This window comes from Bombus pyrosoma, linkage group LG14 (genome assembly GCF_014825855.1).
Source record: "Bombus pyrosoma isolate SC7728 linkage group LG14, ASM1482585v1, whole genome shotgun sequence".
NCBI classification, from domain to species: domain Eukaryota; kingdom Metazoa; phylum Arthropoda; class Insecta; order Hymenoptera; family Apidae; genus Bombus; species Bombus pyrosoma.
Genome location: NC_057783.1, coordinates 4761136 through 4785430, shown reverse-complemented (window position 1 = coordinate 4785430; position 24295 = coordinate 4761136). Strand labels below are relative to the sequence as shown.

Genomic DNA, 24295 nt, shown 5'->3' with positions numbered 1-24295 from the left:
TCACAAAAATAAATATCGACGAACAATTTAGAAAAATGATTCATAGGTCAATAGATAAATATTCAAGTACCAAATGTATACTCCAATCAGATAATTAAATTATTATTAAGTTTCTGCTTATTTCGTGATTATAAAAGAAATCCTTTAAACAAAGTTATATTTATCAATTCAAACTAACGCCAAAAGACTATAAGCAAAATTTCTAATTTATTCAATTAACTCGATTTACCATTCCGCTGTATAAATTTCATTTTCAATACAACTTTTGAACTTTTAAACTAATAAAATTATAAAGGTGACAAGATATGTGGTTAAATTAGGGTGTCGAAGGATGAATTTTATCGATCATCCTCACTGCACTGTCTATCGAGACCATTAATACTAAATTCCGGCCTCCGCAATCAACGCGTCGCATGAAACATGAATAAAAATGATGCGGTTCGACCGATTAATCGCCAGCAAGCCGCGGCAGCGGCCATAAATATAGGATACGCGAGCGGCGGATCATTCGTAGGCGGATAATTGGTTTTTTGTTTTCGTTCTAGTTCGGCCGAAATTAAAGTTTCATTTTGCTAAAGCGGCAAACTGTACAGCCGGGCAGAGAGGGAAGGCCGCGACGGAATTAGAGATGAATAGCTGTGACAGGGCGACTCGTTCACCAACGATAACACATTGCGGCGACGAGTTGGTTCGTTGGCGCCTGTATCACGGTTTACGTTTTGGTGGTCTTTACGGGTTCCATATCACACGGTTGTTTGTCTTCTCGTATCTAACAGTATCGCACAGCCACACGGTGCCGCGCCGCCGGAAAATTCTTGTTGAGAAAAGAACTATTCTCACAGTTCGATCTCCTCCGCCTTTATCTTTTGTCGTAATGCGTGTTTATGGAGATATACCGACGCTAGAATGTTTGGCATTGCTTCTGATATTCATGTCGTTCGTGAATGGTAGAGAACAAAGTAAAAAGTTAAAATTTCTTTGTCTTTTTAGGATTTTCAAATCCTCAAATCAATCGGTAATAACTTTTGGGAGAAACTATACCGCTTTCGCCAGAATCTATCGACAATCACTTGGCAAAGTATTTGCTTCGTCAATTAAAGTTACTTACGATTTAAAAAAATCGACGTCAATGTCTAGGAACGTTTCAGCTAACTTTCCGAATCTTTCGTTTTATTGTCTCCAGTATTTTATTACATTTTCTATTTTACTTTCTTTATTTTATTTTCCCCTGCGGAGGAAATTATACTTTAACATAACTATATAATTAGAATTCCTGTCCAGTTTTCAATCCTCAAATTTTTCAACTATGTCCTAAACTACCTCACTGTACATTTTTTATTTCACAAAACATACTCTTCATTCTCGATTCACAATATTCAGCGCACTAACAGTTAAACGACTTTCTCGCCAATTTTTCTATTTCTGTTCTTTATTTTTTCAGATATACAGAAAGAGAGACGGAGCGCAAACGATAGAGGACCATTCACAATTTCAACAGTTAGTTAACTTTTCCGCTAATTTTTCTAACTTTACTTTTTTCCAGATATTCAAAAAGAGGGCAGGAACGTGAACGATACGGAACGATTGAGCGACGTTTAAAGAAAATGGCTGTAATTGACGGCGATGGGCTGCGTACGGGCGCAACGAAACCTCCTGCCAGTTCTCACGGGCAGCGACAGTTGTATCGGAAGGCAGCAACAAACTGCAGGCGAGGTATGTCGTATCGCGCTCCACCGACCGGTTAACCGGCAATTAGCCGATCTCGCTCGTAAATGTAAATTAGCGCCGGTGGGCCGAATCGGTGGCCGAAAAAAGAGTAAATTATCGCGGCAGCTGAGCGGATGCCCCTAACACGTAGCGAGGAACCGGCCTTTTACCCCGACGGACGGCCACATGAACGATTATCCTGACGCTTCTAAAATACCGTTTCGTCGACGAGCAATTTAGATCATTCTACCGTGTCCAGGAAATTATTCGTAAACGTTTTGGTTTTTGGTACTGGTTTCGTTGTTACGTATGTTGAAGTTTGAAGAGCTTTGGGGAAATAATTTATCGTCTTCGAAGTGGTTAGATGGTTCGTAGTGGTTATCCTGAAAAATATCGTTTTTTTACACCTTTGCAGCAAATTATTCGTAAACGCGTTGGTTTTTGTTAGTATTAATAATATTAATTTCATTGTTGTATGTCGTTAGATGTTTGTAGACTTTGTTTATCTTATCAATAATTACTCTGGCGCTTCTAAAATACAGTTTCCCGTGTCGTGTCCAGGAAATTATTTGCAAACGGTTTTTGCTATTAATTTCATTGTTAGGTCTTATATGTATTGTTGGGCTTGAAGAAGTTCGTAGATATAATTTATTATCGTTAACGTGATCAGATCCTATTGATTCTCAGGAGTTTTCTAAGATTTCCACTCAGGCGGAGCTGACGGTATAGATTCCGAGGCGCTGATAGGCTTCCGGTTTCTCAGACGTGTCCTCCGTCTCTGGATCTCTGCGGATATTCGGATAAGACCTTTATTCTGATGTCTTTATTGTTGACCATTGTAAATGTAACCAACGTAGAGCAGACAAATGTCGTTTACGAAGAAATAAATACGAGGCTTCTGCATATGTTAGAATTGACGCGGCAGCTGCTGCCCAAGGATGCCACAATTGTAAAAATAGAGAAATAAAGACTGTTTCTATTGGATTTAATAATATTACAACTAAAAACAGTGGCAAACTTTGGTAAAGAAAAATCTATGTATTTAGGCGTAATCCGGAAGACGATTCACTGAAGAATTCAGCACCAGACCGCGTGGTTATTTATACAAATCCATATTCTTATGGAGATAATTCCCATAAATGTGTAAAAATCTATAGTTCGTTTATTAGAAATTGGTATCGTTTTCACATAAATCTATATCTCTCTCGACGCTGATAACTTTTCAGGGACGGTGTTCGGGATATTTCTGGTTACCCGTCGACCTTATGTCGTTTCTTCGCGGCCGTTTAATAATTCCCTGCAATGGCAGCGTTGGCTGGCAGCTGCGTAGTGAGATGCCGTTCTTAATTAGCGCACGTCTTAAACGTCTGTCTCGTACAAAGGGCGCTGAAGTTTCCCAGAAGTGCCGAGAGTCGGGGTCGCGGTAATTCGAACAGGTGCGTTGCCAAACTTCGGGATTAATTCACGGTTTGATTCTCCCTTTGTGGATCACTGTCTGTAAACACTTTTCGAGATCCAGACTCTTGATCGATCCCGGGACTCCATCGAATAAATACGTTTTTGTCGAGATTAACTAAGAAACAAAACTTTGTTGTGGTTAGCGGTAGAAACATGAAATCTGTCAAAGGGACAGATCTCTTTCCTTCCTTTATTTTTAGTAATTAAAGGTATCACGCAGCTTTTGGCGAAATTAATATAGATTTTCATTGATATCGAAACATAATTATTTGTATTTATTTTATTTTTATTACATCGCTTTAATTACACTTATTCTTATAAAGAATATATTCACATTTATATTAGAGAGTGGTTTTTCTAGTGTTAAAAGAAATTTATGGAGTTTTCTAATTTAAACGCAAATATGTAGTTTGATCCGGAAGTAATGAGGCTATTTCATGGGTAACTCAAATTAGTTACTTTGACGGGGAACAAATAAATTACTACGTTCTATGATTCTCATTAAAATAATCAAATTACGTTCAACTTAATTGCTTTTGTTGATATAAAGTGATCACCAGATAAGTAATTGCGTGTTTGGCGCATTATCACTGCATTATCAATCAGTGAATTTTTAGCAGAAAAGAACGTTGTAATGCTATTGCAAACTCCCTGTTATTCTTCGGTCTTCTTCTCATCCATTCAAATTAAAAATTATCTTAAACTCATCGTTATTTTCGCATAATTATAGATCTTTAAAATTCCCTGACCAAACGAATAATTTGCATTTCAAACGATCAAGATCTCCACTGTTGCTTCAAACAATTGGAAAAACTTCTATGTTTAAACGTCCCTCAAGAAAACTAGTTTGTATGATAATCACTTTCGATTCTTAAACATCCGACGATACGATAAAATCCCTTGTAAATACTTTCGCATGTCTATATACGCTTTCGTATGTCTAATAACAGGCTCGTATGTCCAATAACATATGTCCAGTGATCTCGTTACTTTTGAACCAAACTACGTACCTTGTAATCATTTGATTCGCGCTCTTCAACCCTTTTATTCGATAAACTACACGATCTGTCAAGTCCTTGCATAAATTCGCAGAATCCGGTGCGTTAAAAAAAAAAAAAACCGTACACCGGTTCATAAAAAGAGGAAAAAGCTATACAAGAACGATGTCGAACGAAACCGCGAAAAGTTAATCGAACAGGAAGCAGTAAATTCCAATCGACCTCGTTGCTACTTCGATCTTCGGTCAAATTCACAATTCACGAAAAAAAGAGAGAGAGGGAGAGACGAAGAGAGACAGAGAGAGAGTGAGAGAGAGAGAGAGAGGAAAGGAGGAAGAGAGGAACAGGGGAGGGATGGAAAACTGGTGTAGGAAACGAGGGGTGGGTGGCGTGCGCGGAGTCGACGGACGGTGGAGATCAGAAAGCAATTAGAGCGTCCAACGCGATCATGGTAGCGAAGAGTGCTCGAGCCGCGTCAACACTACCGGCGGCGCAAATTGTAGCCCCGTCCCGAAAAAAATATGATACCCATCAAGCCACCGCGACGTTTTTATCGCCGGGGAAAAAATGTTCTGGCCGCGAGCGTGCTGCTCTGGCTCGTACTAGTCCATGCCAACGAAATTTCCGAGGCTTCGTTTTTTGTCACACACCGCGACTTCGCCGCTGCTAACGGCGACCGAAAAAAGGCAACGGACAAGTCACAAAAAAGAAGAAAAACAGAGAGAGAGAGAGAGAGAGAGAGAGAGAGATAGAGAGTCAGGGAGAGAGAGAGAAAGGGAGAGAGAGTCGGAGAAAGCAGAAACGCGGGAAACGGAGAAAGAGCGAAAAGAAAAATAGAAAAAGGGGAAAAGTATGACGAGAGAAAGAGGGAGATGGAACGAGGTGAAAATCAAAAAAATACCTGTATGTACGAGTGAAACGGAAGTATATAAAAAAGAAACGGGAGAGACACGGAGTAAGAAAGAGAGAGGAAAAGAGAGAATTCGCTTGACGTCACGCACTGGTAACGGCGCTTTATCGAACTCTCATTACCGCCGGCAGGGAGGAGGCGGTGGTGTACGGGGGTGTTATAGGGGGTAGGTTTGGCGGAGAGTGTGTTTTTCGGCCTCGTGTGGTCGGCCGCCACTCCCTCGTTGCACACCAACGTTGCCATCCTCCCTTTCCTCTCGCATCCTTCCGCCCTTCTGGCCTCACCCATCCCTCTCGTCACCCCCTTATCCATCCCTCCTCATCCGCTCCCCCTCCCCTCGTCGCCCGCTGCTAACCCTTTTTACCCCTCAGCCTGCCCCCCCGCGACCCTTCGTCGCGTAAACTACCCCGCGCTCTCCTCCACACCACCCCACACGACCGCTGGACGCAATAATAAACAACCGCCGGTCGCTATGGCGACGCGTCCATCGCGCGCGAACAAAACACTGCACCCTCTCTCTGTCACTCTCACCTCCTCCCCCCGTCAGCCTGGTCGCCCGGTTTTCTCTCTTTTCACCCTCCAACACCCTCTCTTTCCACCTGAAATGTGCTTCTTTCTCTGATCCATTCGGCTACTGGCCACCTTCTTCCACCACCCTCCCCCTTCGCTCTTCTCGCGTATATACACGCTATTCTTCTCTTTCTGTCTTTACCTCTCTGTACACCTCCAATCCCTTCGCAACTATTCACCCCCCTTCTCTCTTTCCCTTGTACATCGGTTAGATCGACTCTCTTTCTCCCTCCATTCCCCCCTCCCTCCCACCCTCCCTCTGCGTTTCGTTGAACTGATACGCGCTAGCTGGTCGACGGGTTTGTCGTTCGCGCTGTTACATGCGTGCATGAGCCGAGCGACAAACCGGTCCTGGAATTACATTAAAACAATACCATTCGGGTGGTTAAGGTTTTGCGGGATGTTTGCCGTCCCCTTGTCCGGGGGCTCACGGATTTTTCGAGGCTGATTAACGTCCGCGGTTCACCGTGGCCCACGACGAACCGTCATTCGTCGACGTTTAAAAATACGCCACCTTTTTTTTTACACTCTCGCTGCTCGATGCGATGGGAGAATTCCACCCTCTGCGGTGTGTCGGGACCGGGCTCCGTCTCCAGGGTGATGTTTACGAACGGAGCAATTTCATTTTGGCCTCATTTCCGCGCAATAATTGCAACTGGAGCTCGTACTTTAAAAAAATTAATTAACATTTCATTTTAATATCGATGGCCAGCGTGTGTCGTCTGGTTCTCCCCCCTCTCTTGTCGTGTTCCCACTGGCCGGACAGAATTTTATTGAAAATTCCTTTGGCCTCGAAAAATCATTGAACCAGGGGCAACTGATAAATGAATTGCAATTAAATCAGCAGATACGCGTTTACGTTTCGTCGCGCGATAAATAAAATACCGGATTGAAACTCGAAATTGCTCGTCGATATATATATTTTTCTTTTTTTATTTTTTTTTTTTTTCGGAGAAAAAAAGACGCTCGCAAATTGACGTTCCACTGGCTGATCCTCGGGAGAATATCGGTTAACGATCGACGTTTAAAAATTGCATCGACGGGACCGTTGTCGATGCGTAATTATCAAGCCGTTGTTCGTTTATTATGACGATACGCGCGCGCCGGCTCGTAATGGCGCGTGACGAAAAAGGGGGTTGCGCAGCCCCTGGTCGTGCGAAGGGCTATAAAAGTACATCCGTGTCGCCATCTCTGAGTAAAACGGCGAACATACCTGTCGTTTTGTCCGTGAAAAGCCAGCACGAAAGAGCGCTCAAATATAAATAGTTTTATTTATGCCATCTGTGCTTAAAAATTTCAATGGCTTGAAAAACTGGGTTGGAAAGAAGCGTGCGATTTATGCAAAATTACCCGTCACCAATCCACTTATCGTGTGTTACTAATTCTTCTCGAATATCGGTTGTAAGTCTCGTCATGAAAATTGCTATAAAAGCTGTTCATAGTTGACAATTACTAGCAACTATGAAAATATACATCTTCCTATTCGACAATTAACGAGTGAATCTGTTCGGAAGCGAAACCTTATTCTTTTGCGCATTTCATTGTATATAAATACGCGTTTAATATTCATCTCTCGAGGAACAAATATTTCGTTCCACAAATTCATTCATCGCGAAAGGGCTGACATAGATGATGGTAAATTCTAAGTTGAATTTAAAAAACAGTGTTTATAACACAACCATCTTTCTTGTCTTCCAGTATTTTATAAAAGTATACATCTGCTTAAGCTATTGTAAAATGTCCAGTGATGTAGTTTTCTATGTTTCTCTCTGTAATTTCGTATTTTTACCATTGAACATTTTGGATGCGCACGTTCATATATGTCATATGGCCAAAAACATATCGGATTGTAGATGATTGCGGATTCGCAGTTCGATTAGGTTCATATAAATTCACGAGCCACTTGCTATTGCTAGCTGCTATTTGCTATACAACTTTGCGTAGTTGAGACTGGATCACGAACATCGAATATTTCATTTCGTAACGACAAAACTGATAGTCGTCTGAAAATGTTTTCTACGCTTGTGTTATAATTAAAATGGAAACAAGAATACAATCGTTGATATACCTACAGTGGCTACAGTGGTTGGCAAGAATTGAATTTACATACTAATTAAATCTAAGTATATTAAATTTCGTTTCACTTAGTAGTACTTTAAAACGAGTACAAAAATTTGATACAATAAAAATGAGACGTAGAACTTGATAAATCAAAACGCTTCGTTCAGGTAAATTAATCGTCAATACTCTTTCTAACCACTGTAGTTATCTCAATGTAGAAATTAGTAAACATGAAACATTTTCATTTTTCAGAATTGACACAACCTTCGATAGTTAAACTATTTCGTTATTGACGGATTAACGTTTAACAACGAATCTGGTCATAATTCTGTAACGGAACTTCTTCGCAGAATCAATTTTTCATGGTCGATAATTCGTCAAAGGGCGATCTCTTTACGCGATGTAAAAACACAGCCAGACGTCTTTAACGATTCGAGTTTTCTTTGAAGCAACCGCCATTCTCGGTGCCTGCGTACGACCATCTCGCGTCTACTTTTAGTCGTTCAGGGAAGATCCGTGTCTCTTTCGTTTTCTCTTTCTGGTACACGGCTATGGTTCGTTTTCGTCGCACCCTCACAGTCTGGAGGCAACCTCCGCCCACCAAAACCGCAGCTCCCGCTCGGCCTGTACACCCTCACCCACCACGTCGCTACTAACCGTTCAGGAAATGTTTATTCTGCCCTTTTACCGGTAGTTCCAAAGGATTTTTGGATTTCGTTGCCAGCCGCAATTTGGAAGTCAACGACCATCCCTTACGCTACCCTCTTTCGTAACTTTCTTCGATGTTGAGGGTTCTGTTGCGCTCCATTCATTTTTGGTCGATTGACTTAGGTAGAGGATTGGGTTAGGGAGGATCGGAGAGTGGAAGAACTGGGGATTTTGGAAATTCATTTTAATTGTCGAATACTGCTTGGATAAAAAAGCGAAACTAGATCTTAGAATTGTAGAAAATAATTGGAAATTTTGACAATTTTTTTCAAATTGCGGAATTGACTCGATTTTAAAGAAAATTAGATTGCAGATTTTTAATTATTTGGGCTTAAGTTAAAATTAACTTGCATCGATTGATTCTCCTAAGTGCATTGAAAGAAATAATCAGATGTTTCGAAATTTATTCGGGGATTGAAATTTTCTTTCAAATCAATTGGACGTTTTATAAATTTATTGAAAGATTAAAGATTTCATTCGATAATAGAAATAATATTGGTTACAGGTTTTTAAGTATATGAACGTAATGTTTCATTTGATTAATTTCCATTAAGGGAATCGGAGAAAATAATCAGGTATGTGGAAAACTAACATAAAAATTAATGAGCTGTTTCAAGAAACAAAGAGGACCAAATGATGGACCAAGTATTTGAATTTAATGTTTCAACATTTTTTTCCATAAGAAGACTGAATTTAATTTCCGTGGATAGAACATGATTTAATTAATTCCAGAATAGTGGTGGCTGTGCCAGTGAAAGTTTGCTTAGCTGGCTGATTCTCGTTCCAAAGGCTTCTTCGTTAATTTATTCATTCCTCTCGGCACGTCGATGTGAATTTTCCATTTCCAGGAACTACGGAGAGGGAAAAAATTAGTAACGGCGGGAAAAATACGGGTTCATGTTTTCGCAAACGTTGGTTCTTGGCAGATCTTAGGTTGGAATCGGAGTGAGAAGAACGAGGATGCGCCGGTGGGCTGGCCAGGCCACAGCGCCGCCCCTCGACTCTCGATTTACTTTTGCCATCTTGCCTCCGATTCTGCGGTTAGCCCCACTTCGACCAGAAACCAGGCAAGCCGCTTGTACTCTTCGCTCGCAAACTGGCCCCGCGAATCGAACGTCCACGATCGCGTGTCCCGGAGAGACCATTTTTTCCATTTCCGATCAAATTGTCGCTATAAACTCAAAAAATTTCTCTTTCTCGCTGTGAATATTTCTCTTTGCTGAAACTTTGGCGACCCTTCCCCACGTCTGCGCTTAACGCCTTTAATTCTTCACCAATACGTTTCGATACTTTTTAATAAAATGCTCATCGTGTTATGCGGTGGCTATTAGCGTATTTAAGTAAATCATGAAGTCGTGGATCTCATGACAAACGTTTTTCTTATAGAGTTAGTTGTCATTCGACGATAAAACGATCCTTGTCCATGTTTACCCTTCTTCAGATATTCTTCAAATTCAAAAAAATTCTCCGAAGACTTAAATTTTTGACCAATAAGTTTCTGGTCAATAAGTTTTATTATCGTATTATATAATTGTAGAGTTTGCAGCAGTAAGGAGGCAGCTTTAACACTTTTTGGAAAAGAGATTGGAAAGGAGATAGATTTTATATTAAAAAAATGCAAAATTCTATTACTAGAAACGTACTTCACTGACTATTAATTTATTAACACATTTGTGAAAAAGTGATTCGATTTTGATTGACCTTAAGTTGGTTTTTGCTTACTCAAAGTACTAGAAAGTACAGCCACTTTCCAGCGTATCTGCACTTGTATCGTACAAGAACTGTATTTAATTAAGTCATAAAGTGCCAAAGTCGTGAAAAGCAACTATTTAATTTTCATCCGACAGCATCTCAAGATATAGATCGTTTCTTATAAATGAAAGTTGGCTTTCGCTACTGGGATATTGAGAAATCTGAGAAATTGATGAGAGCAACGATAAAAATTGGCGAGAGCGTGTTGGGTAACAGATCTCGGTTTTCGAATGGCAACGATTATTCGGTTCACGCGTTATTTATTTCTCTGGTATGGAATATAATCCGGATAATGGGTTGGCTGATGAGCTGCTGAAGCAGACAAACGCCAGCCGCATCGAGCTACTGGCACGGAACGGTATTCTGGTATTTTTTCTTTCATTGAATGCGCAGGAATTAACGCGGTTTCCCCCTTCTCCCTCTTTCTGTTTCTGTGTCTCCATGGAACGCGGTATTCGCCAAACGAATCACAGATCCACGTTGATTGCCTTTAGTGTCACTTTCGAAATACATTGTTTCCATCAGCATTTCCTTTTTTGCATGGGAAATAAAAATCGATCAATATTCAGTTTTAACGTGTGACAAACACATTTTCTAAGTCTCTTCAAAAATCCATCCTCTTATGCGAATCTTCGGTTTTACGCGCTAAGAACATCTTCAAATTTCAAACAAAGATTCAAATTTCATTCTTCATTATTCGTGATTTTCAGACAGTGATGTACTGTTGCAAGATACTGGCTGTGATTTGACGCGAAATGCATCGAGTAAAGAGAAGGATATGGTAATTGGCAAGCGGAAAGAGTTCATCGTTTTTCGATAAGGAAAGAAGAATTTATATATCGATAAAGGTTATATAAAAAAATGTGTTGAATATTCATGCAGAATTTACTGATCTTAATAGAACTCTTTTTTCATGACAGAAGATAAAATCGTATAGCATCATGTGACGGTGAGTAAGCAAGTTAAAATACTTCTCTTACCGTTGTGCTGTCTGAAATGTTATTTTCTGAACAACGAACAAGCACATCATCTTTCATTTTTAAAATCTCCACCTCATCATTCTTAAAAATATCTCCTGTTTCAAGTATGAAATTATTCATGTTTCAAAACCGTAAAGACGGTTTCACTTACACGATTCTCCTCTCAAAATCTCCGTGCGTAAACACTAAAAATAAATCCTGTTTCATCTTTTCCTAAAATCATTCATTTTATGATCAAAAGAGTTCTAATTACATCTTACATCTTATTTGAAACTTCGCTAAACTTTCCCCAAAATCATTCATATGTCAAGATAGAAAAGATTACACCACTCTTTTCTCAAAATCTCCGCTTCTAAAGATATGTTTCGTTCAAAACCTCAGTCATTTCTAATATTATTCGCATTTTGAAAATCGAAAAAATGATTTCGATTGCATCGTTCTCTAAAATTATTCATATTCCGAAAACCGAAGGAAACCACATCACCTACGTTATCTTCTTCTTAAAATCTCCGACTCTCAAAACGATAACAATTCAACCAATCCAAACTACTCTACTAGCCTCTTCTCAAAATCTCCAGTTTTCAGAATTCCTCATATTCAAAATCTTGTATATCCTTTTCTAAATCTAATAAACAATCGAATCTGCGCCGCTCTTCGTCCAAAAACTACTATCTACGCGCTCCCCCCACAAACCGTGCCTAAACAAAAACCATTAACAACTAGCAAAATGGAAAAAACGTTTGCAGCTCATTCGGCCTGACATTGAACCCATTAGCGTGAAAGTATCCGAGGTCAGCTCGTCGGTGCGTCTACCCCCGCGTCGGTAAAGGAAACAACAAAATTTGGCGTGCGCGGGGGTGCATAGGGTTGGTTTGCATGCGCGGCCGCGCGCTCACGGCCATAATAATAATTTTTACAAGCCCGCGTGTAATCAAGGCTGCGTGTTACACATGTTCCGTCGGTGGCTGCCCCTACTCGCACGGCGTACGTCCCCCGTCTTTGTCGTTGTAGGGGTGGTCGTGGCACGTGGTAGGGGCGGTTGATCGCGGGAAGGGGGCGCGCACAGTCGACGGAGGGGAGAGAGTTCCAGTTCCAGTGGGGCGGTCGTGCTCGTTAGAGCGAAACTACCCTCTACGGGATAGAGACGAGGCGGCTAACCCCTCTTTGGGGGCGAGAGAGGCGACGAACGAGGGAGGGGGCGGCGTAGTATTCACGCGGCACGGTTGCTGTTGGTGCTGTGCTGTTGTTGCTCCTTCTGCTCGTGCCCCGGTACCGTTCTTCGTGTATTGTTGTCCAATCGAGCGTACCGACGAACCGGTTTCGAAGCACGCGCGCCGCTCTCCACGCATGGTACGCCGTAACTTTTTCCTTTTTCCGATCGTGCTACGCACTACGCCGCCTCGTGACACGTGCCGTTGTTGTTGTTGTTGTTCGACCGATGTGCGTATTTCGACTACGGCCGGCTTGGTGAGAAGGTAGAAGAAGATGTAGATTATGGTGGATGTGATTTAAGGAACCAGTGTCTTCTGATCGCTATAGGATTCTGTAGGTTGAATTTGTTGGTTGAATGGGGTGAGTCGTGTATTAGGATGTTGGTACATGTATGTCAATTTTAGCGAAACGTGCATTGCTATTTGGATTTTTAATTTTTATGCAGAAACACTCCGTTTAATAAGTGGAAGAGTTATTGATAATTAATTAATTAAGTGTTGCTACCAGTAGGTTCCTTCTGACGCAATGATCTTAAGAATGCTTGGCTTCTGAACAGTAGTATTATAGGTAGAATGTGCTGTTGTTACGATGAATATTTTTGCCAGAAGTTTTGCGAGATATTTTTCAAAGACACTCTTTGGAAATTGTCCTGGGGAGGGGATATCGTATATTCAAAATTGCTCTGTACGAATGTTGTTAATCGTTCATTCCTGTCGATTCACTGGTTTAAGGAACGAGCGTCTTCTGATCGCTATAGGATTGTAGATAGGATTCTTTGTTATGGGATGAACCACGTAATACGACATAAATAAATTTTAATTTTTATAAAAGGTGGCTCGTGATTCGAATTTTGAATTGCTACATAGAAACACTGTTCGATAGCCACCGTGGAAAAATTACTTTATCTTAAGAATTTCTTCGAGTGAATGTTACGAATGATTTTTCAACGAACTAGTGATTCACAGAGTGTCTTTTAGATACTGTAGAAATCTGTAACGGTCCAGAAATCAAATACAATTGATAGAGTAAAAATAAGACATTGGTATGCTTTAATTTTAATGAAAAGTCTCTTACTATTTACTTGAACTCTGATTTCGTAAATATATAATTTTTCAAAATAGAATAATAAGTAAATTAATGGAAATATGTAAGAATTTGCGGTAGGAAAAATGGGAAAGTTACCGCATGTAGTAATCTTGACTGCAAGAGGAATAGGGCGTCGGTGGTCGGACGCGGCGATCACGCGAATGGGCTCGATCTTTTTGTCGCGTTTCACCCGCTCGTTTTCCATGTGTCGTTCGACCGTGTGCTCGTTTTACGAGCATCGATTTCCGCGTAACACGGTTTTTCGATGAATCCCGCCGCGTTGCGTGATCACGTTCGCTTCCTTTAACGACACGTGCTCCGGATTGCGTTTCCATTAGTCTCGTTATCATACTCTCGATTCCTACCGTTCTGTCTCAATATTTCCAACTATCCATACACTGTAAAACTATCTTTCCTTTTGACGAAACAGTAACTTCCACGTAACGATCGATCAGAGTTAACGTTCGAGATCGAAATAGTTTCAAAATATTTTTTCTAATGTAAATTTCTGGATGTTACTTGTAAAAGAAAGCCGCCTTTCGGATATTGCTACTTTCGAGATTTGAAGTATATGTACCTCGTTAATAGTACACGGAGCACGTGCTTCATTCGAACCCTAGAAACTATCATTAATCGATAATGGAGCTATTAATTATTGTCATTATTGTCACATGGTCTGCTGCGCTAATCTAGCGATCTGAATTGACTGACAGATCTCTACATTTGTCTCGAAAGCTATAACAGACGTCTAAAACTCTTTCTAATATTCTTTCTTCCGCGTATTATTATACATTATAGAATTTCATGGAAATCTTTCAATTACTTTACTTATTGTTAGATTATACACGGCTGGCACTTTTGGAGTTTATGTGTTTTGATAAAAAGATGTAGGAAAAGAAACAAAATAGTTAGTATGACAAATAGACACTGTTACTTAAAAGAAAAACATCATCAACATTATCTAAAAGAAAAAAAAGAGAGGAAAATGAAGTAGCCATATTTCAGTAACTTGAATACTGGGCTACTATATCACAATACTTAATCATTGTAACATGTGACAAAATATTAGTCAGATGGCATCTAAATTCTCGAGATATTTTAATTCTCCTGAAATAAGTCACCTCTTTAACACCTCTTTAACAACTATATAATAGTTACTTGACATCCAAATTAAGAAAAAATTTCAGTTCTCCCAAATTTTAATAAACTTCTAACACATCAGTGTACTAACAATTCGATATTCTCCTCTCATATCTTCCAACCATCGAATTACACATATACATTATTGAAAATTGAACATCATACGAAAATTATTGTATTTAAAATAAAGAAACGAAATAAACAAGCTCCATAAAAACAAGAATAAAAACAGTAGACAGATCTTGATCTTACTTTCACCATGGATGAATCTCAATTTTCCTAAAATAAAATACCAAACGCTCCTTGCTAACAATTCAATATTCTTCTTTGGTATCTTTCACCGTTCGTTCCACGTTATACACCACTGGAATTAATGCCATAGACAAATTGTTTTGTTCAAAATAATCGAATCACGACCCGTGAAAACAGTAACGAGGGGAAAATCGACGATGGTAAAAAGAAGTCGAGCAGGAATATTCCGTGGTTGGCCGGTCGCGCGCTGATCGAAGCGTGACGAGCGGTAATTGAATGTAGGTATGGCATTTGCATTGACAAGCTCCAACAGAGATAATTCGAATCTCGTCGAACGCAACGGTCCACACGGGCGTTAGGTCGTTTGTCAATACGACGACGGCCGTCCGGTTTCCACGTTTCCACCGTATCGCTGTTTGTCACCGTCTCGTCGACGATCGTTCGCCGCTGAATACCGCTACTTCTCTGCCAGTTCGCGCGATTCATTCCGCGAATCTCGTTGCTGTTATTCAAATAAGCGACAGACTGGTGGGCTACCATGGCGCCAGGCTGCAACGTTCCGTCGTTTTCGTTCTGATTCCGTCAGCCTAATGCGCTTCGATGCTCCACGGTGGTTATATTCGTTCTCCTCCCATTTCACGGTTTCAGATCAATGATATTATATTTCGATACGTAGATATTATAGAAAATATACACCTCGCTATAGAAATTCAGAGATATGAAAATTCGGAATGTAAGAAAGTTCATTCTGTGTTTTTAAGGTATAATTTTTATTACATTAGACATCCTGAGAAATAAAACGTTTTAATTTAGAAATTAGAAGATATAAGAGCTTACCTTATAGCAAGGTTCTATAATTGCCTAATTATTAAATACTCATTCAGCAGCTTCGGTTCTTAGTCTAAGCGCAGGAAGTAGGATTCCACTTGATTTCCTAATTTGGAAAATAACAATTTTAATACAAAAGCTGTTCTGAAGAGTATGAACTTGCGGAGCAAGAAAATTTTTAATTTAAAAAATGCGAGAATTGAAGATGGATACTGAGATTTGAGGAGCAAAGACTGTAAGATATTTGAACGATATTTGAATGATATTTGAAAGAGGCTCTAGATATTAACATTCAGCGAGATTTCATGAGCAAACGTGTAATTCCAAATTTTTTCTTATTCTTCGCAAAATGTAGAATATCTGTTTATTTTCGAAGAGATAGACGATTGTTCGAGCAAATGAGAAAGATTGATGGGTAACGGGGGATCGATTCATACGATGTGGGGGAAGAAGCATCGAAGATCGAGGAGGGAAGTATCGATCTTTCGAGCGGAGATCCGCGCGCGTCAATCGTACGTGTTTGCCTGGCGGCAAGTCCGCGACCGGCTGGCTATCGTCAGGATATATTCGCACAGGAAATGGGTAGTTCCATTGTTTGCACGTTCGTACAAACAGTGCAGCTGCGAGGATGCGCCGACCCAGCGGTTCTCTCTGTTTGATTTTCGAAAGTGAAGCTTCATTGTAGCGTATGTCGGTGCAGTGTATACCGCCGTGTCTGCTGTTTTCGATCGACCAAGCTAAAGAATCGAGAGAACACTTCCAAGGAAACGTCTGTGACGTGTCAACATTTCGATGACGTGCCGATTTTCCACGAAGCTTCTGATAATAACGAGCCAAGACAGAACCTATCATCTGTGACTTTGCGAGAAATTCTAAATCAAACATTTTCAGATATCGTGTGTTCTATATTCTTGAAATACTCATCATCCAACGTTCTTTAATTTTTATAATTAACAATTTCAAAATACAATTTATTATACAGTGGCTACAAAAAGTATTTGCAGGTTATCTTATTTTTCAACGAAGCATTATTTTCATCAAGTTTTATATTTCATCTTCACAGTATTGAATTTTTATAGTCCTATACTACTAAATGATACATAATTTAATTTACTCAACTTGGACTCAATTAATCTACTAGTCACATTTTCGATTAGGTACTGGAACTACTGAATTCTATATTTATATCCTCTATTTTTCAAGTTCCGATACATATATCACATTTTCCAATTGCCATAAAGTGAGACTTTCTTACGTTGTAAATTCTTATTCCCCCGAGTTTCCGTAGTGAAACTTTTGTTTTCTAAATTAGTGGATCAAGAAGAATCTTTTATTCACGTAGATGCTGCATGATCACAGTTTATCGCAGTAGTCGTTATGATTATTTGGAATACAGCAAGGATTTCAACCCTCAATTTCGTATTTTACAAAAATTGTTAGATCGCTTTCCTCTTTGCGGTTGATTACTGAATTTTATCCTACGGTTAGTTACCATCAAGAGTACCTACATTCGGTTCTACATAATTTACGAAAAGCGTCAAAAAGTTTTATTTGCTTTTCAACTTCGTAACTAACTATTTAATTTATCTTACTACAGATAAACAGTAATTTTTAGGTTTTACGAATAGCGTTAGAAAATTTTGAGCGTTTGCTTCTCTGCTTTGCGATTGACGATTTATTTATTTAGTAGTCATCCTACTATCGACATACTATATCTATTTTTCTAGTAAAACAATCCTGGACACCTCCTAACGTCTGAAATGCAGAGCGATCATAGCGCGAGTGCACCGAACGTCAGAAATTCGAGTTAGCAGCGCCGAAAACCGCGAAACCGGGAAACCACTGGGCTTTGGGTTTCGAGTTGCCGTTGAAAAACACCAACGATCCCGCTAATCCGGCTGGAGAGTCCAGTTACGCGGGTGTTCTCGATATTAAATCGCGGGGCCCTCAACCTCATATCGGCGGGTAAACGAGAGACGAGGGAGAAACAACGGCGGGGAGGGAGAGGGTGGAAACTCTCTGGCAAACACCCGAGAACAATGATGATGACGCTCGGTCCGTCTCCTCATTAACTTTCGACTAATTAAACGCAACGACGCTCGTTACGAGGCGAGACGATGGTCGGCGCGAATTTTGGCGCACGCCACGACGCGAAAGAAAAAAGTCGCCGACCGATTCACCCGGTGAATCGATCGATCGATCGAAGTCGTCCCCGCTTCGGTTTCGCTCCGCTCCGCCCCGCGAGCCGTCGGTCCGTCGGTCCGTCAGACGCACGCGAGCCACACCGCAAAAGGGTCGAAACGAAAGGGGTGGGAAAGAGAGGGTCGTGAGTATGAGAAAGAGAAGGATAGAGGTTAGAGAGAGGGTTAGGGGTCCGGTGGGAGATAAAGCGATAAAGAGCAACGGAGGAGAAAGAGAAAGAGGGCCAAGCCAGCCAGAGAATGTGAGACGAAAAGAGCCAGTGGAAGAGAAAGAGAGGATACGCTTGTGCGACGAACGGAGACGAACGCTCGCGGAAGGAGTGGGGTTGCTCACGGGGTGTGAGAGGAACCAGGAAAGGGGAAAGGGATGCTGCGTGTGTTGGCATGGACCAGTGCGTCAACGGCTGTTGCCTCACACGAACCGCCGAAATTATAGTTAGTGGCCCCGACGGGTATTTTCAGAGACGACTGTGACTACCAAAACACGCCAGCCTTCTCGGATTCTCCGCCAGCTACCTCGGAATCCCTCGTGTCACTGGAACATTCCAAGATATTCTTCGAACATTCGGAAACTTTGCGGATTTTCAGACGCTCTGAAGATGAAAATTGTTTAGAGTTGAAGTGTGCTGAATTGTATCGGTTTCTTTTGTGGGATATTGGTGTACATCGTTTGGTGGATAGAGAGATTGCAGGTTGACAATAACACGTCGTGAACTTGTATCTCGTTTATGCTGGACCGATGACAGTAGAGAAGATTGTGGTGGATGGAAGCTTTGCTGTGGAAATCGAAGGTTCCATGAGAGTGAGGTTTTGTTGCGGTGAAGATTGTGATAGTCCGTCGGTTGCTGCGGTGAACACGGCCAGACAGTGAGTGCGATTCTTTCAATGGAACTTGTATTACTTGGTGATTAGGTCCATGAATATGCTCAAGAATTTAATCAAGAATTTCTTCTCGCTTCTTCGAAGCATCTTTCGAATTCTTCACGAAGGAGGATTCTTCTTCCTCGATGATCGGATGCGTCATGGATTTAAGAAGAAACGTCAAAAATCGTTTTAGCAATATAACAAGCTTCGCAATTAATGCGAATGATATTACCGTGATACTTTCAACAGTCGATGGAAATATTTTCCCCGGAAGTGGAAACACGAGAGTAGCCCAGCAAGAGATTTGAATGCGAAGTTAAGCGAGAATCTTATCCGTCGCCGTGTCGTTCTTTCAGGAGGGTCGTAAGATTCTTCCCCCCTCTATCTTCATTAGCATCGTGCTTTCATAATCTCTAATCGTCATCTTCGAGTCAAAAGACTCTTTGAAGAAGTCTTCGAAGAAGTACAAACGTTTCTTTCAAAGATCTACACCAACAAAGTACATTGGTCTCATTATTTACACACGGAATTCTTCAGTCTTCAAACTCTTATCAAACAATTGCATACCTCTAATCTAATTGCCATCTTATCAAACATTGAGATTCTTCAACAACAGTTCCCTTAAAAAATCTACTTTGACAATGACAATTATTCTAATCTACATCCGTAGACTCTTAGAAACAGAAGACTCCGTCTCAAACTTTCGTCAAACAGCTCCATACTTTATTGATCTAATTACCACCCTCTCAAACACCGAGAATCTTCGACGAAAGTCTCTCTCGAGAATTCACATTAACAACTCTAACCGATTGCTTCAGTTATCCGTGGGCTCGATCTGAAGACTTTTGTCTCAAACGTTTGTCAAACAACTTCGTATCTCTAGTCCGACCGAAAGATTCTGCATACGAGTTTCTCTAAAAAATCTGCATTAATAAAGCGAATTAAGCTAATTACCTACGATGTACGAAGCGAAGACGCGTTGCCTTCGTGTGTTCAGCTAAGGAGTGGAAATCCGCGAATAATCAGGCGCCGATCGCTCGTTATCGTGCCCGATGGCCTGGTGATCCGCGACACGTTCCGATGACAAGTGGCTGATTAGGAGCGGCGCCGGAGTGTCTGAACGATTACCGAATCCTGCTCGGTATCTGACGGCGTTATCCTGGCCTGCCACTGACAGAACAACGTGGTAACGTGCCACGTGCACTTTGACACGCGGTTGTTACGTGCGTAGGGGTTGGATATCCATGTGGCGTGTGGGGGTTGCCTACCGGCGGGCGTTCTTTTTCCCCTATTTTTTCCGTCCCCACCACCAGGCCGCTCCAACCCCTCCTGGAACCACCTGGATCCGGTGTGTCAGCCCCGGTGACGTGCGCAAAAATTACTGAATGAACGGTGACGTCACCGGCCGACCCGCGTGAAAAGTGTGCGAGTCGTTCCTGTCCGTGTCAACCACTCGTTTCGTCTCTTTTTCTCGTACGTGGCACGCTCGCCACCCTCTCTTACCTCTCTTCCCTCTCTTCGTTCGTCGTCTGTTATTCACCATTTTTCCGTACCAGCTTCTCGTTTCGCGTTTTATCAACGGCAACGCGATCGGTTCAGGGTGTATCGCGTCGGTTCGAAGCTCGATCGAGCCGATTGAAGGGCTCCAGGCGAGATAAAGGCCCTTGCTAGCCGTCGTTAAATGGATTAGAAGCGGAAGGGTTGGTCGCACCGGCGACGGCACTCCACCCTCTGCCTCGAGACTCTCCTGGGACCAACCCTTTCTCCCACAGTTTTTGATCACGCTAACTGGTCCCGATCTTGCCCTTTTCGAAGCGATGCTATTTTCCGAGTCTCTGCCATTTGACTTTGACCATGGTAAAATATTGTACGAATTTTGGTTTGAATGTTGGCGGATGCAGATAAAATGATTGGAAGGTTTGGAAATGTTTTATTCTTGAACGGTGTAGAGACAGAGACTTGAACGAGTTGCCAAATATAGTATTATAAGTTTCATATCTTAAATATAATACTACAACCGAACTTAAATGTTATCACACGTAACGCAATTTTTAATACAGTAGAATTTCGTTTATATAAAGTCTATTTATCTATATCAAACTTTAGGCCTATTTAATTAAAGTCATAGATAACGGGGACAACTTTACTAAACTATAAGAAGTTGAGAATATGTGTCTTCCGTGTTTGGCATTAGAAATGCAGGAAATCTGGAGGATGCAGAGATGATTATTTTCTAAGCAGCATCTTCTCTGTAGCTTTTGTTACATTTCTAAATCGTTTGTTTTGAATTCATTTTATTACATGGACCAACGCTTAGAATTTTTTCTAACATATTCTTCCCTGTATATCCTAGTCTAAAATTTTATAGAAATCCTCTTTGACCTATGATCAGCATATCGCGGTGTAAAAATATTAGTCAGTTGGTATTTAAATTGATTAATGTCCTTTCAATATTCTTTTCACGTTATTCTTCGTAGAGATTATTAAAATATGTAAATTGTTGCGTTCAGAATAATCGAGTCCGTGAAGATAGTAACTACGAGACAATTGTCTTTCTTCTCTAAGAATCTCCATTATCTACCTTTGACCTGAATTTTCTTGGTTACAGGTAAAACCAGGAGATTGAAATTTTTCTTAGATGCTTCTGGTGTTTGCATTAATCAACGCGTGAGTCTTCGTTACCGCAAGATAAAATTCCCTGTAAATAGTGTTTCTTGAAGAGTGGGCCGCTGGAAACAAAACTTAACAAGCTCCAAAGATCCAACAAATCAAGCAATCTCAAGATCACATCCAAAGAAATCAACTTGGAAGATCCTCGACTCACACCATTAAAAATTAACTTAAAAGCTTTTATCCGCAAGGATCATCGAACTTTCTAAAAACTATCAAAATCTCCCAAAATCTCCCATAATCTTCCACAAACTCTTCAACGTCATTATTTCCGAAATTACACAATTTCCGGAAGAAGAAGACGTACGGAAGTATTCAAAGAAAGAATAACACGAATATATATACAAAGAATTCTTCAAGATTGCCAAATGCTATTCTGAGCTCGCCGTTAAAGTAAGATCTTCGAGAGAAGAGGGTGTATCAAAGTAATCGGAGAAAGAATCGTCGAGCGTCGGGCAGCGCCATGTCAGGTTGCGAAGCCTGACCCAGGAAGTGGTGTACCGGGTGAGGATCCTCGTAAGAGCCGAGAAGTTCCAGCAGTGAACCGAATGGAAGGATGTATCATCCGGCGTTCTGACTGCCTATGGATATATTCGGCCGTTGCAACGGCGGCGGTGGCGGAAGCACGGTATCCGGAAGCGGCGCTGGCTCGGTGAGAGGGTCCAGCAACGAGTCCAGCTGTGGAACAGCGAGTGCTCCCAGCGAGAGCGGCGGAACCAGCGACAGGATGCAGTTGACAGGAGCCTCGGCTCCTGGCGCTGCCGCCTCGCCGGAGTCGGGTGTTTCTCCTTTGACCGATGCTTACACCAAGATGACCAGCGACATCCTGGCCGAGAGAACCCTCGGTGACTTTGTCAGCGAGCATCCTGGAGAACTCGTTCGGACAGGTATACGCGAGAAACGATCGGTATACTGTGGATTTTTACGCGTTTATGGGAATCTTTACCACACACTGTCTTCATTTACGTGCATTTTTATCGAACTAAATTTCTCTGCACAAAAATCTTTTACTATATATCAAACGCATTGAATGATTCTTTTTTTGAAAAGTGAAACCTACATTGTATCTTATTTTGTTTACTCTAGTTTTAGTATATAAGACAGGCTCTCTTTTGTATAAAAATTGAGTTTAGTAGAAATGTAGGTGCATAGAGAGACAAATTATTGACTAGGAAAATTTGTAAATATAGGTGGAGTCTGCATACTGGGCCAAAATTGTAGTTGATGTCTTATTTCGATCGGTTGAATCTACTTATGACTAGTTGGTCGTGTCTCATGTGAGTCTCATGTCTCATGTGACTCGAAAGTCTCGTGTGAACGAAAAATTATAGCTATGGAGTTTTCTGTTATATGATCGATTTGTCTATGATTCGGATCGTTAATGTTCTATCGCACAGATAATAGAACCTAAGTAGGTTTTGCATCTTTAAATTTCCCACAAATGCATAAACATCCGCAGTATTTTGTTAGAACTCGCCCGTATCTGTGCTCTTAATAACAGATTGTAACATGTAAAATGTTTGATGCTTAACGATTCGTATCACTTAATCTTAAAAAGGATACAAAATACACGTTTACGTAAATGTTAGAAAGATTCAAATTATGTGTGAACGACAGAGTTTCAAGCTTTCAAAGAAAAAGAGACAGAAAGGCAAGATTCAAAGAGTTAAAAAATGTTATATATCACAGTCTGCATGTATAACTACATATAAAGTTAGTTATCAAGTAGACAGATAATAGAGAAACTTTTCAATCGAAAAATATTTTCGTACATGTCGTTCAACCATAGTCAGAAAATTAATTAATATTGATGTACGGGAGGCGATAGATGTCTGAAAATGTTATGTCCCTGGTTTAGTTGCGAGGTTAGGTATATTTAATTCCATTACAGGGTCCCCTCACTTGGTCTGCAGCGTATTGCCAGCTCACTGGAGGTCCAACAAGACCCTTCCAGTAGCCTTCAAGGTGGTGGCTCTAGGCGAGGTCGGCGATGGCACTTTGGTCACTGTTCGTGCTGGTAACGACGAGAACTGCTGTGCTGAGCTGAGAAACTCGACCGCTCTGATGAAGAACCAGGTGGCCAAGTTCAATGATCTTAGGTTCGTCGGGAGAAGCGGCAGAGGTGAGTCTTTGATCCAACTAATTTTTAAAACTCTGTCCCTTTGACAAAGCCTGAAATGCAAACGACCTTTTTCCTTCTCATAAAATTTGAATATAGAAGATATTTTCACAAATTTACCTACAAAAAAGTCATACATCAAGCGATCAAGAAAACAATCTTTTCAAGCGACAGTCTCGTTAAAAGAAAAGTACCAGGCTACAAGTCACACTATCTTCCTTTTCCAAAATATATTTCCATAGTTGTTCATGGTAACGCTATGCAATAGCCAAAGCGTTCTCAAAAAAAAAAAAAAAAAAAAGAAAAGAAAAGAAAACAGTAAAAGCAATCGATAAATATTAACAGTCTTTGCAAAAAGAAAAAATTATAAGTCCTGACGATTGTCCGTGGAAAATTTGGATCCAGATATTTCTACGAATTCATCCACGAGAACTTGATGCACCAATCAAACAACACCTTCGGGAAAAAGGTATAAAATACTCCTGCAAACATTATATAGCTTCCCTCTAAAATTCAAATTCAAAGTATACTTCCCTTCTCGCGAGAATATTCTGCAACAGTCAAACAGACTTCGCAAGAAGAGCCACGTAACTCGTGAAATTAGTTCGCAACGAATCCGCCCCTTTCTTCTTCATTCACTAAACTACGGAGTTGTTGATCTTCGCGTTGACACGCTGCGTTACGGGAAGAAAACTGTGGAGGAGGGGTGGTGGCGGGAAGGAAGCTCAAAGAATTCGGCCGCGTAGTAAGGGTAGGTCGCGGACGCCTTCGCGACGACC

At 41.0% G+C, this 24295-nt stretch overlaps 1 protein-coding gene across 6 annotated transcripts in view; it reads left to right on the top strand.

Moving 5' to 3' along the window:
* Window positions 1–12303: 12303 nt before the first annotated feature.
* The window catches only part of LOC122575204 (protein lozenge-like), a 33657-nt gene continuing 21665 nt past the window's right edge, over window positions 12304–24295 (top strand). For 5 of the 6 annotated variants that reach the window (XM_043743838.1, XM_043743836.1, XM_043743837.1 and 2 more), the window contains exons 1-3: window positions 12304–12716; window positions 21336–22284; window positions 23289–23519. In XM_043743838.1, the coding sequence (XP_043599773.1) occupies window positions 21981–22284; window positions 23289–23519 (535 nt within the window). In that variant the 5' untranslated portion in view covers window positions 12304–12716; window positions 21336–21980. Of the gene's footprint in view, window positions 12717–18215; window positions 18731–21335; window positions 22285–23288; window positions 23520–24295 lie in introns of those variants that run through there. The other variant, XM_043743835.1, reaches the window with a different exon arrangement.